The 13,091-nt window shown below is 47.7% G+C and overlaps 1 protein-coding gene across 1 annotated transcript in view; it reads right to left on the reverse strand.

Annotated features, from left to right (window-relative positions):
* Nucleotides 1-4,101: 4,101 nt before the first annotated feature.
* Nucleotides 4,102-13,091, reverse strand: part of SUSD1 (sushi domain containing 1) — a 235,551-nt gene continuing 226,561 nt past the window's right edge. The window contains exon 19 of the mRNA XM_026646365.1: nt 4,102-4,158. Coding sequence (XP_026502150.1) covers nt 4,102-4,158 — 57 coding nt within the window. The remainder of the gene's footprint in view (nt 4,159-13,091) is intronic.

Consider the following 13,091-nt stretch of genomic DNA (forward strand, 5'->3'; position numbering starts at 1 on the left):
CTGCCTGCCTGGGACGCTGCCCGTGGTGCGGCTGCTCTCTCCCAGGGAGCCTCCGGCCACGCTGCCCGTGGTGCGGCACACAGCGGCTGCTCTCTATGGACTGTCCCAGGCAAGCAGTGTGGCCGGAGGCTGCCTGGGAGAGTGCAGCTGTTGCATACTGCACCAGGCAAAGTGGCCAGAAGAGGAGGCGGGAAAAGTAGAGACTCTGGCCCTGCCTCTTCCTTTCCGGCTCTGGCCCTGCTCCTTCATCTCCCCAGCTGCCAGCTTGGCCCCACCCCGCGTTTTGAGGAGGGTCATGTAACGCCCCTCTCCCCCCCCAGGGGGGTCGCCATTGGCTGTCGTTAAAGCCCTGGGAAAAAGGATACACTAGTAGAGACTGCCTTCTCCTAGGTGCAGGAACAGTGCCTGGGACAGTGGGCTCCCAGTCTCGGTAGGGACCTCTAGGTGCTACCATAATACAAATAATATCAGAAATGAATTCAGAGTTTGTCTACAAATGAAAGTAAATCCACAATTAAGTAGGGTATGAATTGAAAGCGGATTAAGAATTCCTGATTAACTCTGCATGCTCACTCTTATTCTGGAAAAGAGCATCCACACGTGGAGATAATCAGGAATAACTCCCCGTGTAGGCAAGCCCTTAAGCAGCAGGATTCCAGCCCATCTGCGAGGGTTATATAAATCCCATCTGGTATTTGCGTACCACTAGCTTATGGTAACTGCAGTGCACTGCACATAACTGTGTTAATATGGGATGTGTGAACAATGACTACTTAAGGTGAGGTGGATTTTGATCCAGGAAGCCAGAAACCATGAACTGGCTGATTGTCAGAAGCAGTGGTGGCAGGGTAGATGACACCTGAAAGTGGAGAGGCAAAACTTACTTGCAGGCGCTGAACTGATTTATAGCAGCAGTAAAGAGCATTTTGGTTTGACTTAAACAGGGGCCTCCCCTGAAGTGAAGCCCATCTGATCTCTGGGGAATGCAGACTGTGTCATCCAGGGCTGTTGGTTTTGGTGGGCTAAACTAAAGCATCCACTGGCTGATCTAAATAAACAGCTACAGAGCCTAATTCTTTGGTGCCCTGCACTTCGTGTTGTCATTTACTCCAATGTAAAGTGTGTGTTAAACACTGTCATTCTGACTGCATAGCATTTTAGATTCTCTTTGCACTGATGCAATGGATAATTGCACCCACAGTCTCCTCCCTGCTTCTCCTAACCCTCTATCTATGCTAGAAATACAGGGCTTGGCTACATGGAGAGATTCAGGAAAATTAATCTTTAACTTTCCAAGTGGATTAGTTAAACTGCATTAAGCCCATTATCAGAGGGGTAGCCTTGTTAGTCTGTATCCACAAAAACAATGAGGAGTCCAGTGGCATCTTAAAGACTAACAGATTTATTTGGGCATAAGCTTTCGTGGGTAAAAACCCCACTTCTTCAGATGCATGTGTGTACACTCTTATTCAAAATTCATAAACTGGCCTTGTGAATTAAGCTAAACCGAATTTAGGCCACTTTAATTCTGAATAAGTGTCCACGTGGATTTAATGTGGTTTGATGAATCCATTTTAAATTCCCATCCTTTAGTTAATTTGAATTAACTTTCTTGAGTGTCCCCATGTAGACAAACCCAGTGGTTACAGCCATCTGGTTACAACATGGTTGCCTTAATGATAGGAAGCAGAAGGATTAAGGGTTAAGGCACTGGACCTCGACTCAGGTGATCTGGATTTAATTTCTGACTTTGATACAGGCTTCCTCCAATTGGCTTCTATAAGAGCAGGATAGATCCAAACCGGGATCATGCTAACGCCTCATCAAATGAGCCAGAAATAAATTATGACTTGTCAATAGAACACGTTTCATCCAGCTGCCAGTGCAGCTGTTGGCTGGAATCAGGCTGACACGCTGACAATGCAGAACAGTCCTGTTTAAATACCCCCGGGGGCACAGAAGAGGTGGCTGAGACCACACGTCAATCTGCCTTGCAGTTGTTCGGAGTTGTTCAGTACCTGGGTGAATCACTGATTCAGAATGCCGTGTCTCCTAAGTCCTCCCCAACCTGTCAATTGAGCCCATTCATTTAACAGCAGCCCACTCATGGGAACGCCAAAGAATTCAAACAAGCCTATGGAAGGCTATTGCAAGAGTAAATAATATGAAATCAGTGATGAGAATTTTTGTCTTTCTTGCCAGGAAAAGGAGAGGCCGATTTTGCTGTCACCACAGTTAGGGCAAGGTTTGTCATTGAGCTCAGTGGTTACAGGCGTGGCCCCTATATGTGACTCTCCACCCCAAGTCAGCTTAGGGCTGAACTGATGTCACCTGATCTGTTTTGGGAGGTTTATTACCACCTGGACTGACTCATTTGCCAGCGCATATCAGGGAGTGATTTTTCAGATGCCCTTCTGTATCTGCTTCAGCATCTGTTTACTTTAACATGACAATGAATAAAGAACCAAATAAACCCAAACCAGCCTGATATGTCAGCACTCTGGTCTGGTCAGGTTCTGATCAGGGCGTGATAACTAAACCCACAAAAGACTGTGTGTTTATTCAGTCTGGGACTGAAAAGAAAACCAGCAGGGAGAATGGTCTCAGGCTGGAACACAGGTAATTCTTTTCCAAAGGGGTTCAGAAAATACCACTGATGTAACATTTAATCTCTGCAAGATCATTTCAGTGGGGATACCAATGGCATTGCCCCAGTGAAAACAGAGCAGCTGTTGCCTGAGGGGCCTCTAAGATACACTGCCACTTGACGTATGTCCTGGAGTTTCCAGTGGGAGTGATGAAGGGGGATGACGGCATGACCAGTGCGGAAATGCTGCTGAAGCTTGGAGGGCTCATGGGTGGGAGTAGTCTGTTACACTGATGGAGTATCTCGAGGTGTATGGGGATTGTTTCTTAACTGTACATTTTACAGGGTCTCCTCAGCAGCTCCCAGCTGATGGAGTGAGCAGGCAAAATAAAAATGCGTTAATTGTGCCTTGAGCAAGGGTGGGTGTGAAAGCAGCATCACCCCCCGCTCCCCCATCCCAGTAGCCCTGAGAATCGCTGTGCCTCAGAGTCAGGGACACTCCATTGAGGAACAATTCCCTCCTTGCTTCCTCCTGGCTCTGGCAGGGTAATTATGTGCAGCCAACTGCTGACCTAAACCAGCAGCAAATTACAACACCCCCCCGCACACACCAGCTCAGTTGTGCTGGCCCGAGAGTTGGGAGCGAGGGGAGCTGCCTAGGTCATCCATTCCCTGCCCACCGTCTCCAGGGCGAGTGAGCAGGCATGGAACGCCTGTGTACGCCGACTCACCTAAACCCAAGCAGAGTAGCCGGCTCACACAGGTGGGGGGAGTTTGTATTGCCTTGCTGAGACGTGCAGTCCAACGCACAAACCTGACCCAGTAGTTCTTAGGCCTGGTCTACACACAGTTCTTTTGCTAGTTGAACTGTGTGTGTTAGGGCTGTGATTTTTTTTTATTTACTAGTACATTTAAACTGGTACAACCCCTAGTGCGGAAGCAGTCATACAGTTATACCAGGTGTAAGCACCTTTATTTCAGTACAACTGCATCTACACTGGAGGGGTTGTACCGATTTGACTGTTGTTTTTCTAAACTGACAGTCAAAGTGGTACAAAAACTGGGTGTAGACCAGTGGTTCTCAACTTATTACACATTGTGAGCTGCATATGCGGCTCACAATGTGTTACCTGTGGACCCCGACCCCTGCCATGCAGGGCCAGCCGGCTGCCCGCCCCAGACTCCGCCACGCGGCTGCCCCAGACCCCGGAGCTTGTGGGGGCCAGCCGGCTTCCCTGTACCTCTCAGGGCAGGCTAGCAGTCCCAGACCCCATGGGGCAGGCTGGGTGTCCCGACCCCAGATCCCCACCACGTGGGGCGGGCTGGCTGCCCCGACCCCGGAGCTTGCAGGGCCAGTTGGTTGCCCCAGACCCCAGGCCCCCAACCCTACGGGGCGGGCCGGCAGCCCTGACCCGGGCCCCTCCATGCCGGGCAGCCAGGAACCTGGCAGAACCGGCACACCGGCCAGCCTTTAGCACACAGCTGAGCTGGGCTGCAGCTGTGCGCTAATTGGGTCACATGCCGCCCGTGGGCCGCAGGTTGAGAACCGCTGTTGTAGACCATTCCTCAGCCTGAAATACAAAGGCAGATTAGGGCTTGACTCGAGCTTTGGTGTGACCCTGAAAGTCACTGGTCTTTCCCTGGCTGATGCTTGCTCCAGGGGAGAAGTGGCCTATAGCTGGCTACAGATTACTTCCCTCTCTGTGCTGGCTTTGCTGCACAGGCTGGCACTAAGGCTCTGCCCATTCCCTACCCACCCACTTGCTGATCACCTGCATGGGAAGAGAAGTGGCCCTGCTGAGGCGGCTTTCCCCCATGCTAAAACCTTCTGGGTGCATCGCTCACATGTAGCCCTTACTCCCCTCCCCTGCTTGGGGAAAAGAGCCAGTCTTGCCTTTAGATTGTAACTGGGGCTAGGCCTGAACCAAAGTCCAAGATCTGAACACTCCCTGACATTGTATTCAGAAAGAGGGCAAGAGCCTGAGGTTTGTGCTTCGGTATCACTGTCCTTACTCAGGCAAAACTGCCATCGAAGGGTTAAGTGAAAGGGAGTGAGGGACAAAGCATTTCCCCCTCTGATTGTATTACCGGAGTTAAGTCATTCAGAATTTAGTCTGCAGCATACAAAATATAGACTCCAAAGTATGTCACAGCCCTCGGTGGAGAAAGAAGTGGTTCGGGACTATTTAGAAAAACTGGACGAGCACAAGTCCATGGGGCCAGATGCGCTGCATCCGAGGGTGCTAAAGGAGTTGGCGGATGTGATTGCAGAGCCATTGGCCATTATCTTTGAAAAGTCATTGCGATCGGGGGAGGTCCCAGATGACTGGAAAAAGGCTAATGTAGTGCCCATCTTTAAAAAAGGGAAGAAGGAGGATCCGGGGAACTACAGGCCAGTCAGCCTCACCTCAGTCCCTGGAAAAATCATGGAGCAGGTCCTCAAGGAATCAATTCTGAAGCACTTAGAGGAGAGGAAAGTGATCAGGAACAGTCAGCATGGATTCACCAAGGGCAAGTCATGCCTGACTAACCTAATTGCCTTCTATGAGGAGATAACTGGCTCTGTGGATGAGGGGAAAGCAGTGGATGTGTTATTCCTTGACTTTAGCAAAGCTTTTGATACGGTCTCCCACAGTATTCTTGCCAGCAAGTTAAAGAAAGTATGGATTGGATGAATGGACTATAAGGTGGATAGAAAGCTGGCTAGATCGTCGGGCTCAACGGGTAGTGATCAATGGCTCCATGTCTAGTTGGCAGCCAGTTTCAAGTGGAGTGCCCCAGGGGTCGGTCCTGGGGCCGGTTTTGTTCAATATCTTCATTAATGATCTGGAGGACGGCGTGGACTGCACTCTCAGCAAGTTTGCAGATGACACTAAACTGGGAGGAGTGGTAGATACGCTGGAGGGTAGGGACAGGTTACAGAGGGACCTAGACAAATTAGAGGATTGGGCCAAAAGAAACCTGATGAGGTTCAACAAGGACAAGTGCAGAGTCCTGCACTTAGGACAGAAGAATCCCATGCACTGTTACAGACTAGGGACCGAATGGCTAGGAAGCAGTTCTGCAGAAAAGGACCTAGGGGTTACAGTGGATGAGAAGCTGGATATGAGTCAATAGTGTGCCCTTGTTGCCAAGAAGGCTAACGGCATTCTGGGCTGTATAAGTAGGGGCATTGCCAGCAGATTGAGGGATGTGATCGTTCCCCTCTATTTGACATTGGTGAGGCCTCATCTGGAGTACTGTGTCCAGTTTTGGGCCCCACACTACAAGAAGGATGTGGAATAATTGGAAAGAGTCCAGCGGAGGGCAACAAAAATGATTAGGGGGCTGGAGCACATGACTTATGAGGAGAGGCTGAGGGAACTGGGATTGTTTAGTCTCCAGAAGAGAAGAATGAGGGGGGATTTGATAGCTGCTTTCAACTACCTGAAAGGGGGTTCCAAAGAGGATGGATCTAGACTGTTCTCAGTGGTACCTGATGACAGAACAAGGAGTAATGGTCTCAAGTTGCAGTTGGGGAGGTTTAGGTTGGATATTAGGAAAAACTTTTCCACTAGGAGGGTGGTGAAGCACTGGAATGGGTTACCTAGGGAGGTGGTGGAATCTCCTTCCTTAGAGGTTTTTAAGGTCAGGCTTGACAAAGCCCTGGCTGGGATGATTTAGTTGGGAATTGGTCCTGCTTTGAGCAGGGGGTTGGACTAGATTACCTCCTGAGGTCCCTTCCAACCCTGATATTCCATGATTCTATGATTCATGCTATAAAACATGGCTTATATCAGTTTCAAGTTCAGTGGATATTAGCCAATGTTTAATTGATTTCAGGGTGTCCACCCTGGGTTTTGCACTGGTTTAACTTAAATGGGTTTAAAATCACACCTTTATTTAATCCAGTGGCAGTTTGAATAGGGACAGGGCCTATCTCTCCCACAATAACAAACCAAAAGGGAATGGGTAGAAGGAGAGCAGAGGTAAGGATCCATCTAACTAAATGTATAAGGTGCTCAGGCAGTTCAGTGATGGGTGTGGATATAAAGGCCTGAAATGGACTGGAAGATTCATAGATTCCAAGAAGCACTAAAGTGCCGGGGGGGAGGGTGTTTGATCCCCAGCTCTGCCCTAAGCCCTGCCCCCACTCCATCCCTTCCCCCCAGGCCTCGCCCCCACTCTTCAAATGGTAGACAGAGCATTTGCTGAGTCACAGCGCAAACAAAAATATCACACAGGCAGCTGCAGCCACAATCATTGCTAACATTAAATTTGCTGCCGTGAAATGTGTGTGATTGCAAATAACAAAAATCTGCTTCAAAGCTAAAACGCTGATCACTCATTTAGCTGTTAATATGATCATGATTTGCAGTCATACGTGTGGGAATAGTGTGCATTCGTTACAGTAACTATTGCTTTGGTGCCTGCAGAACAGTGGCTATTTCTCTGACTAATTACAAATCACACTTAGCTCATTACATGCAATTGCTCGCTCTGCACAATTTGCATTTGCTTTTACAATGATGGGGATTTGCAGGGGCATTTTAGTTAATGGCTGCTTCAGACAGTAGAATAGCTAGTCTTTATCTGATTCAAGGGCAACTGTTTTATCTAAACAAAAGTTATGCATTTTAATTATGTCTCTTGATATGGTTCAATGTCGGAAAGAGGAGAATCTTCTTTTAGATCAAGGCTTTCTCTGTGTCATGGACCCATACACGTTTATTTTTTAAATTAAATGTTAATTTAATTTATAGCAAAACCATCAACTTAAAAAAACTCACATTTCTGTCTGAAATAGATTTTCCTATTTTTTTTACAAGAAACACCTCAAATCAGCATAATTGACAGTAGAGAAATAAAATAGTTCCTCTAATTTTTCCAGTTTGTGTTCATTTGACAACTCTGTGTGTGTAGTCAATTTCACTCTTTACAGTTTGTAGTCAATCAGTTTCCCCTGTTATCTGTGTGAAGCTTTCACACAGCAACAGAAGAGAGAAAACTATTATAAAAAATTGATTGGTCAGAGGACTCGAGGACAATTTAGCAGCTCAAACTCTGAACTATTTTTATTTTTAAAAGAGTGACTGGATTTGAAGTTGGTGGTGTCCCTCTAAATATGCAAGACCAGAAAAGTGTAATGCGATGCAGTGATTCTTTAACACTAGCCACAAACATGTGCCTAACGAGCTTTATAATAATTATTAAATAGGTGTGCATGGCGCTTTCCAGATAAATTAAAAGACAAGCCTCCTGGCCTTGCCATTGGACTTGGATAACTTAATGAGAACTGACCATACACCAGATTGGAAGGGAATCCATATTTTAACACAAGGATTGGCAGAATTTTCCCTATACATCTTGTGATAAACCCTATAGTGAAAGCCTTGTCTATATACACACTTAAACTGGTCTACCTAACGGTGTGTTTTTAAACCTATTTAATTAAACTGGTTCAAGTTTGTGTCTAGATACCCTTATTTTGATTTAAGAGTGACTTATTTAAATTTAGCTTAATCTGCTTTTAAAAAGTGGATGAAACTAAACTAAAAAAAAAAAGCATTTCTTGACTCTAAATAAGGGTACGTCTACACTTACCTCCGGGTCCGACGGCAGGCAATCGATGTTCTGGGATCGATCCCGGAAGTGCTCGCCGTCGACGCCGGTACTCCAGCTCAGCGAGAGAAGTATGCGGCATCGACGTGGGAGCCTTCCTGCCACGTCTGGACCCGCGGTAAGTTCGGACTAAGGTACTTCGAATTCAGCTACGTTATTAACGTAGCTGAATTTGCGTACCTTAGTCCGAAGTGGGGGGGTAGTGTGGACCAGGCCTAAGAGTGTCTACATAGGGGGCTTTGCACCACTTAAATCAATTTAAAAACAGATGTAAGGCCTTGTCTACACAAGTTGCACCAGTTTAACTTCAATCACTTTTTTAAACCAATATAGTTAAATTGATGCAAACCCTTGTATTGTCATGGACAGGTCATAGGCAGCGGCCAGACCTAGTAGTCAGAGCCAGAGTCGGAGCTTAAGTAGGGCCAGCGGGCCGATCAGACCTCAGGGGCGGAGCCTTACACTGGGGCTGGACTTCATGGGTCTCCACTCTCAGATCAACTGTTGCCAGCAGGCAACTAGGTGAAGGGTTGGAGCATGGCTGCTCCCATGACCCTTGTGGGCCCAGGTTTGAGACAGGTGGGTCATGATCTGTACAGACACTCTTATTTTGGTGACAAGTTTCAAAGTGGTAGCCGTGTCAGTCTGTATCAGCAAAAAGAATGAGGAATACTTGTGGCACCTTAGAGACTAATAAATTTATTTGGGCATAACCTTTTGTGGCTAAAACCCACTTCATCGGATGCATGCAGTAGAAAATACAGTAGGAAGATATATATACACAGAGAACATGAAAAAATTAGTGTTGCCATACCAACTATAACAAGACTAATCAATTAAGGTGGGCTATTATCAGCAGGAGAAAAAAAAACGTTTGTAGTGATAATCAGGATGGACCATTTCCAACAGTTGGAGGCTGAAGGTGATGGCTAGTGGCATTCTGTTAGTTTCTTTGTTGGGTCTGTCCTGGAGTAGGTGACTTCTGGGTATTCTTCTGGCTCTGTCAATCTGTTTCTTCACTTCAGCAGGTGGGTATTGTAGTTTTAAGAATGCTTGATAAAGATCTTGTAAGTGTTTGTCTCTGTCTGAGGGATCGGAGCAAATACGGTTGTATCTTAGAGCTTGGCTGTAGACAATGGATTGTGTGATGTGGTCTGGATGAAAGCTGGAGGCATGTAGGTAAGTATAGCGGTCAGTGAGGTTTCTGGTATAGGGTGGTGTTTATGTGACCATCGCTTATTAGCACTGTAGTGTCCAGGAAGTGGATCTCTTGTGTGAACTGGTCCAGGCTGAGGTTGATGGTAGGATGGAAATTGTTGAACTCATGATGGAATTCCTCAAGAGCTTCTTTTCCATGGGTTCAGATGATGAAGATGCCATCAGTGTAGCGCACGTAGAGTAGGGGCGTTAGGGGACGAGAGCTGAGGAAGTGTTGTTCTAAGTCAGCCATAAAAATGTTGGCATACTGTGGGGCCATGCGGGTACCCATAGTATTTTGGTGTAAGAGTGGTTTATTCTGGTTTAACTTAAACCTATTCCTCATTAATTTAAGCTAAAGCAAAATAAGCCATTCTTAAACTCATTTAATAGTGTCCACACAGGGATTTGCACTGGTTTAACTATATAGGTTTAAATTCACACCTTAGGCCTGGTCTACAATACAAGTTTAGGTCGAATTTAGCAGCGTTAAATCGAATTAAGCCTGGACACGTCCACACGACGAAGCCCTTTTTTTTTGACTTAAACGGCCCTTTAAACCGGTTTCTTTACTCCACCTCCGATGAGGGGATTAGCGCTAAAATCGGCCTTTGCGGGTCGGATTTGGGGTAGTGTGGACGGAATTCGACGTTATTGGCCTCCAGGAGCTATCCCACAGTGCTTCATTGTGACCGCTCTGGACAGCACTCTCAACTCAGATGCACTGACCAGGTAGCCAGGAAAAGCCCCGCGAACTTTTGAATTTCATTTCCTGTTTGCCCAGCGTGGAGAGCACAGGTGACCATGCAGAGCTCATCAGCACAGGTAACCATGATGGAGTCCCAAGATCGCAAAAGAGCTCCAGCATGGACAGAACGGGAGGTACGGGATCTGCTTGCCATATGGGGAGATGAATCAGTGCTAGCTGAACTCCGTAGCAGTAAACGAAATGGCAAAATATTAGAAAAAGTCTCAAAGGCCATGAAGGACAGAGGCCATAACAGGGCACAGCAGTGCCACGTGAAAATTAAGGAGCTAAGGCAAGCCTACCACAAAGCCAGAGAGGCAAACGGAAGGTCCGGGGCAGAGCCGCAAACATGCCGCTTCTACGCGGAGCTGCATGCCATGCTAGGGGGTGCAGCCACCACTACCCCAACCCTGTGCTTTGACTCCATCAATGGAGAATCACGCAACAGGGAAGCGGGTTCGGGATACGAGGAAGATGATGATGAAGACAATGAAGATAGCTCACAGCAAGGAAGCGGAGAAACTGGTTTCCCCAACAGCCAGGATATGTTTATCACCCTGGACCTAGAACCAGTAACCCCCGAACTCACCCAAGGCGTGCTCCCAGACCCTGAGGGCACACAAGGGACCTCTGGTGAGTGTATCTTTGTAAATATTACACATGGTTTAAAAGCAAGCGTGTTTAATGATTAATGGTTAATTTGTCCTGGCAATCGCGGCCAGTACAGCTACTGAAAAAGTCTGTTAACGTGTATGGGGATGGAATGAAAATCCTCCAGGGACATCTCCAGAAAGCTCTCCTTGATATACTCCCAAAGCCTTTGCAAAAGGTTTCTGGGGAGGGCTGCCTTATCCCGTCCGCCATGGTAGGACACTTTACCACGCCAGGCCAGTAGCACATAGTCTGGAATCATTGCATAACAAAGCATGGCAGCGTATGGTCCCGGTGTTTGCTGGCATGCAGACAACATCCATTCCTTATCTCTCTTTGTTATCCTCAGGAGAGTGATATCATTCACGGTCACCTGGTTGAAATGGGGTGATTTTATTAAGGGGACATTCAGAGATGCCCGTTCCTGCTTGGCTGAACAGAAATGTTCCCCGCTGTTAGCCACGTGGTAGGGGGGAGGGGTGAAGTGATCATCCCAGAGAATTGGGTGTGTGGGGCGGTAGTTGGGTTTGTGCTGCATGTTAACCCGGAAACCGCAGCCCCTCCTTTTACACTGCAAACCCATTTTAAATGGCCAACTCAATGTGTGCTTGGTATGGGAAATGAGGGCGCTACTGTTTGAAACCATTCCCACATGTTAAGAAGGAAAAAAAGCCAAAAGACTGTGGCTTACCATGGCTGCCTGCAAGCCGAATCTGTTGCCTGGCACTGCGTGAGTGATCTCTCACACCAAAATGGCAGGCCCTCAATATAAGAGGAAAAATGCGACCTTGTAACGAAAGCACATGTGCTGTGTAATGTGAACAGCAAAATTTAACGTGAAATAGTGTACCCATTGTTCTCTAAAATGTGTCTTTTTTAACCACCTCTCCCTTCTCCTCCACCAGCTGCAAATGTTTCTCCTTCACAGAGGCTAGTGAAGATTAGAAGGAGAAAACAGCGGACTCGGGATGATATATTCTCGGAGCTCCAGATGTCCTCCCACGCTGACAGAGCACAGCAGAATGCATGGAGGCAGTCAATGTCAGAGTGCAAAAAAGCACAATATGAACTAGAGGAGAGGTGGCGGGCTGAATCGCGGGCTGAAGAGAGCAAGTGGTGGGCTGAAGAGGATAGGTGGCGTCAGCTTGCTGACAGAAGGCAAGAGTCGATGCTCCAGCTGCTGGAGCATCAAACTGATATGCTCCAGTGTATGGTTGAGCTGCAGGAAAGGCAGCAGGAGCAGAGACCGCCGCTACAGCCCCTGTGTAACCAACAGCCCTCCTCCCCAAGTTCCATAGCCTCCTCACCCAGACGCCCAAGAACACGGTGGGGGGGCCTACGGCCACCCAGTCACTCCACCCCAGATGATTGCCTGAGCATCAGAAGGCTGGCCTTCAATAAGTGTTAAAGTTTTAAAGTTTTAAACTGCAGTGTGTCCTTTTCCTTCCCTCCTCCCCCACGCCTCCCGGGCTACCTTGGCAGTTATCCCCCTAGTTGTGTGATGAATTAATAAAGAATGCATGAATGTGAAGTAACAATGACTTTATTGCCTCTGCAAGTGGTGCTCGAAGGGGGGAGGGGAGGGAGTTAGTTTACAGGGAAGTAGAGTGAACCGGGGTGGGGCATGGAGGGTTCATCAAGGAGAAACAAACAGAAGTTTCACACCATAGCCTGGCCAGTCACAAAACTCGTTTTCAAAGCTTCTCTGATGCGCACCGCACCCTGCTGTACTCTTCTAACCGCCCTGGTGTCTGGCTGCGCATAAGCAGCAGCCAGGCGATTTGCCTCAACCTCCCATCCTGCCATAAATGTCTCCCCCTTACTCTCACAGATATTGTGGAGCGCACAGCAAGCAGCAATAACAATTGGAATATTGGCTTCGCTGAGGTCTATCCGAGTCAGTAAACTGCGCCAGCGCGCTTTTAAACGTCCAAATGCACATTCCACCACCATTCTGCACTTGCTCAGCCTATAGTTGAACAGGTCCTGACTACTGTCCAGGCTGCCTGTGTACGGCTTCATGAGCCATGGCATTAAGGGGTAGGCTGGGTCCCCAAGGATAATGATAGACATTTCAACATCCCCAACGGTTATTTTCTGGTCCGGGAAGAAAGTCCCTTCCTCCAGCTTTTGAAACAGACCAGAGTTCCTGAAGACGCGAGCATCATGTACCTTTCCCGGCCATCCCACGTTGATTTTAGTGAAACGTCCCTTTTGATCCACCAGGGCTTGCAGCAGCATTGAAAAGTACCCCTTGTGGTTTATGTACTCGGTGGCTTGGTGCTCCGGTGACAAGATAGGGATATG

This window comes from Terrapene carolina, unplaced genomic scaffold (assembly GCF_002925995.2).
Source record: "Terrapene carolina triunguis isolate 2854851 unplaced genomic scaffold, T_m_triunguis-2.0 Scaffold35022, whole genome shotgun sequence".
Classification (NCBI taxonomy): Eukaryota; Metazoa; Chordata; order Testudines; family Emydidae; genus Terrapene; species Terrapene triunguis.